Genomic DNA, 5,249 nt, shown 5'->3' with positions numbered 1-5,249 from the left:
CCTGCCCAATCCTAGACGGCACTTCCCGTCTAAAATCGAACAGGCTTTGGTCCAGGAGAAAGGGTGTCGCCGGAGAGATGCCGAGGGCGCTCGGTATTTTTAACCGGAAGTGCGGGCTCTACGTCGCTCTAGCTACGTCCCTCCCCGACTCTATAGTTTGGGTTTTCAGGAAGGACGATTTCATCCAGCCCGCCCACCTTTTCCCCCTTGTCGCAGTGCTTTTACGTCAGGGACGGCGTCCGCTTCCGCTTTAGTCCCGTTGTGTGGTTCGGGGCTGGCTTAAGCTGGCCGGTAAGATCGGCTTCCCTCGCCATGGCGGACATGGAGGAGTTGTTCGGAAGCGACGCCGACACCGAGCCGGAGCAAAAAGGTAGAAGGGCGGGGGGGCTTACAGACTCAACTCGCGCATGCGCGGGGTGGGGGCCGCTGGTTTCCTCCGCCAGCCTCCCCAGATGCTCCTTCCATCCCTGTCTCCCACCCACGTTCAGTGTCAGGACGCCCCAAGCCCCGGAGCTTGGAAATAACGTTAAAACAAAAACTTTGTATTTTACTTTATTAATTAACTAAGAGCTTTGTACAGCGTTTCCTTTGCGTTAATTTGTATTCCGTGCAGTGACCGTATTAAAGATAGGTTCAGGTGGGTAGCCGTGTAGGTCTGAAGCAACAGAACCAAGCTTGAGTCCAATTGGTGCCTTTAAGACCCAGGAAGTGTAATTCTGTAAGCGTTCCTGTGCAGGCACACTTCTTCATATGCATCCAGGTGGGGCAGCCGTGTTGGTCTGAAGCAGCAGAACAAAGTTTGAGTCCAGAGGCAGCTTTAAGACCAGCAGAGCTTAAAACTGGGTATAAGCTTTCATGTGCATGCAAACAAAAGCTTATACCCAGAATTAAACTTTGTTGGTCTTCAAGGACTCAAACGTTGTCCTGCTAAGTTTGTTTCAGGTGGGCAGCAGTGTTAGTCTGCAGCAGCAGAAGAAAAATTCAAGTCCAAGTAGTGCCTAAGTGACCAACAGAATTTTGCCAGGGAACCTTGACTCAGGAATGCTTATGCTCTAGATAATTTGTGGTGGTCTTTAAGGTACGGTCCAACGGAGATTTGGATTAATCGTTGCCTGCCAGACTCTAGGAGGGGCCTGGAGATCTCCCAGAACAACAGCTCATCTCCAGGCTACAGAGATCCCTTCCCCTGGAGAAAATGGCTGATTTGGAGAGTGGCCTGTATGATATTATGCCCTGCTGTAGCCCTTCCCTTAACCCCTCTCTCCCCAGGCTCCACTTTCAACATTTCCAGGAATTTTCTCACCCATAGCTGGCAACCCTCTCATCATGCTCTGTTTTATTCCTGTATCATGGATACTGGGGTGAGATGGGAGGGACTGAGGCGGACTCTCCTGTGTAAGACCACCTCATGGGTTCCTAACAGAGACCAAATTTCAGGTGCTTCCTTCTGTCACGCTGGAGCCTTTGCAGTAGCTCTGCAAGACAGTTCAGTGCCATCATTCCTTTGGTAGCTGGGTGTGGGGGCTGAGAGAGAGAGAAACTGGCTTGCCTGCGGCCACTAAGTGCATTTGCAGCACCAAGACTTTTTATCTTGGTATATTTTTATCCAGCCCTTTCTCCAAGGAGCTCAGGAGAGGTGCAGTTATTTTTCACTTCTTTCGCCCTCACAACACGAGAGTCTGTGGCAACCAATGCTCCCTCTAAGCTGTGGGGTTTTGTGAGCAAAAATTCTACTTTGTGAGCTCCTGGCATTAAAGTTGTGAGCAAGCAGTTTGGCTCCTGCATACATGCGTTTGCTCTGGGGAGCCCTCCTTCCTGAGCTAAGACAAAAATGTGTGAGCTGGAAGCTTAAAAACTGTGAGCTAGCTCACACTAACTCAGCTTAGAGGAAATACTGGTGGCGACCCTGACGAAGGGAGCTTTGACTCTCAAAAGCTTATCTTGTTGTCTCTAAGGTGCAGCTGGACTCCAGTCTAGCTGTTCTACTGCAGAACAACACGGCTGCCCTCCTGAAACTGTGGCTACCCTGGAATCACCCAGCAAGTTACACAGTTGAGATACCCTACCCATTGACACCAGCTTAAAGGGTTTTTTTTAATTTATGGTTTTTGAGGTGGCCCAAATGCCATTGCCAAGGTTACAGTTATCAGCATTGAGGAACTTTTTAATATGTTATGAAATAAGGATGCATCTTATGCTTTGTAGGGGTAAAAGCTAAAATGGAATGTTTCTGTAAAACATACCTTATAAAGTGTACCGATTCCAAAAGTACACCGTCTCTCCCAGCTTGGTCTGCAGTTCTTACCCCAACTGGCCTCCATTTTTAGGTCACAAGCCAAAGTGACTGCTGGGCTGTTAGCTCCCTTTCCGTTTTAACTTGTAGTCCTGGACAGTTTGTCCCTGCACAGTGCATGCGCTCCCATACCACTTGCACAATTCCAGGAGTAGTTTTCATTTCCTTCAGGGCCAATCGTACTAGAATAGGGATTGATTTCATTACAGTGAACTTTTGGTAGTTAAAAAACAACAACAACCTAATTCTTCAATCAGTTCTTATTAGAAGAATTAATTTCATCTAGCAGAAGGAACATAAAATTATATTGATTGACTGATTCTTGACATGGTCACTTGGATTTATTTTGTTAATTGCAGATTCTGATTCTGGGTCTGATTCGGACTCCGATCAGGAAAATGCAGGCTCCGCTAGTAACGTTTCTGGCAGCGAGAGCGACCGAGATGATGACAGAGAGACCGTGCAGCCTAGTAACAAAGAATTGTTTGGCGAGGACAGTGAAGACGATGCTGCTTCTCACCACAGCGGCAGCGATAATCGGTCCGAAAGGTCCTACAATCGCTCCGAGGGCTCGGGCCATTCCGACCATGATGATAACGACCAGTCAGATATTGAACAGCACAGCGGCTCGGAAGCAGCCCGGGATGAAGACGAGGATGAGGATCACAGGTCAGACGTAGCCAGCCATCACTCGGAAGCCGAAGGGTCTGAAAAAGCTCACTCAGATGACGAGAAGTGGGGGAGAGAAGACAAGAGCGATCAGTCAGACGATGATGAGAAGCTCCAGAATTCGGACGATGAGGAAAGGCCGCAGAACTCCGACGAAGAAGAGAAGATGCAGAACTCGGATGACGAGGAGCAGCCTCAAATCTCTGGCAAGGACCGGCTGCAGCACTCAGACGAGGAGAAAATGCACAACTCGGATGAAGAAGAGCATCCTCAGGTGTCTGACGAGGAGAAGCTGCAGCATTCCGACGAGGACGAGAGGACGCGGAATTCGGACGAAGAGAACCTGCAGAACTCCGAAGATGACGACGAAAGGCCACAACATTCTGACGAGGAAAAGATGCAGAACTCAGAGGATGAGAGGCCCCCACGCTCCGATGATGAAGAGCACAGGCTCTCGGATGATGAAGAGGAGCAGGAGCGTAAATCTGGTAAGAGAGTTCTGGGGGTGCTGATGCCTAAAGTGTAAGCCCGTTATGGTAGCAGCCTTCAACCCTTTAGTCAGGACCCTCAGGTAGGTTGTCGAGCTGCACCCGCTGGGTCATGAGCCTCTTGGTTTCCACTGCTTTCTAGGAGGACCCTCTGCTAGTGTGCATGTGTAGATATGCCTTTGGGAGGGGGTTGTCTTGTTTTTCTTGTCTTTGCCCCTCTTGGTTTGCCGTCCGTAGTCCCATAGGCCTTGACACCGGTGGGTTTGTAACCCTGGCTCTTCTAACTTCCTGTAATATGTGATGTTTATGTGATGGGAGTTAATTCAGCCCCATATTACTGCCTGGTGGTTAAAAATGGGTCCTGAAAGGGTTGGAGACTGCTTCGGTAACATCTGTGGGTCATTGCAGCTCTCTGCAGCTCTTTTTCGGGTCATTGTAGCTCTTTTTTGAGGCTATCAGATTTCTTGCCTAATTTCGGCTTTCTTCCACACTCTAGTTGGTACTATTGTAGACTTGGCTGTGTTCTTTGAACAGAATGTTTTAAAATGGGGGGAGGGGTTGCTGCCCCCCTTCTTTGTAGGCTTCTTTACAGTTTCTTCTTGAGGGGCAAGTGATGCTCTGTCTTCTTGGTGCTTGGGGGGGGGGTCAACAGTGGGAGGGCTTCCAAAATGCTGCTGTGATAGTGGTCGGTTACCTGCCACTAGTTGGATCACAGCCCTCTTGGAGAAAGCTCTGCTCGGTCTCTCCATTTCTGTTGCTGTGCGGAAGATCCCTCTTTCTCTTCCCTGCCATCCTTTGTCTCTCCACTGGTCTTTCTTCTGCTCTCCCCCCCCTGCCGCCGCCCACAAACTGTCCTCCACAGAAATTGTCTTCCATTGCATTCTATGCCCCTCCCTTCACTCTACTGTCAGAGGTGAAGGTTGGTATCATATTAGAAGAAGGTGGGTGTGTGGAGGAGCTGAAGGGGAGGTCAAGGGAAGACATTTTCTTTTGGAACGCCCCACGCCAGTAGCTCCCTGTCCAGAATTCTGTCTGCTCAGTGACCTGAGCAGACCCATCTGCCTGCTCCATCCCCCTCCCCCCCTTTAACTGACTCTCAACTGCTTTCGGAACTTTGTGGTTCCGGGCTGTGCTCAGTCCTCATCAGGCTATTTGGTGTGATTTTTGTCCTCCGAACACATGTACAGAAACTTCCACCCTATCTTGATGACGCTGTTCTGTTGCTTTCTTGATTGGCACGAGCCCCCCACCCCAGTTACTATAGGGGACAGTCATTGTTTCAACCCAAAAACAAAAGGCTACATACAATAACACCATTTATTAACATTAACCCAAATGACCCCAGACCAGTGTGCGAGTTTTAGAGTTCTCCAGAACCTTCATTTGTGTGTCTCTGTTAAGTGCTGTCAAATCGCTTCTGGCTTATGGAAATCCGATGATTTAGTGTCCTCCAAAATGTCCTGTCATTAACAGCCACTCTCAGGTCTTACAAACTGAGGGCCGTGGCTTCAAACTGAGAGCCAGTTTGGCGTAGTGGTTAAGTTTGCGGACTCTAATCTGGGAGAACCGGGTTTGATTCCCCACTCCTCCACTTGCACCTGCTGATGTGACCTTGGGTCAGTCACAAGCTCTGGCACAGCTGTCCTTGAAAAAGAGCAGTTTGTGTCAGAGTTCTCTCAGCCCCACCCACCTCACAGGGTGTCTGTTGTGGGGAGGGGAAGGGAGAGGAGTTTGTAAGCCACTCTGAGACGCCAAATGAAGGGCGGGGTATAAATCCAATCTCTTCTTCTCTTCTTCTT

General features: G+C 49.4%; 1 protein-coding gene across 1 annotated transcript in view; it reads left to right on the top strand.

Moving 5' to 3' along the window:
- The first annotated feature begins 242 nt into the window (after positions 1–242).
- The window catches only part of LEO1 (LEO1 homolog, Paf1/RNA polymerase II complex component), a 27,677-nt gene continuing 22,670 nt past the window's right edge, over positions 243–5,249 (top strand). Inside the window, exons 1-2 of the mRNA XM_015425480.1 lie at positions 243–370; positions 2,653–3,450. Of these exons, the coding sequence (XP_015280966.1) occupies positions 313–370; positions 2,653–3,450 (856 nt within the window). The 5' untranslated portion in view covers positions 243–312. The remainder of the gene's footprint in view (positions 371–2,652; positions 3,451–5,249) is intronic.

The sequence above is a fragment of the Gekko japonicus genome, unplaced genomic scaffold (genome assembly GCF_001447785.1).
Source record: "Gekko japonicus isolate JY-2015 unplaced genomic scaffold, Gekko_japonicus_V1.1 scaffold462, whole genome shotgun sequence".
Taxonomy (NCBI): domain Eukaryota; kingdom Metazoa; phylum Chordata; class Lepidosauria; order Squamata; family Gekkonidae; genus Gekko; species Gekko japonicus.
The sequence above is the reverse complement of the archived record's forward strand: the minus strand, read 5'-3'. Positions and strand labels throughout refer to the sequence as shown.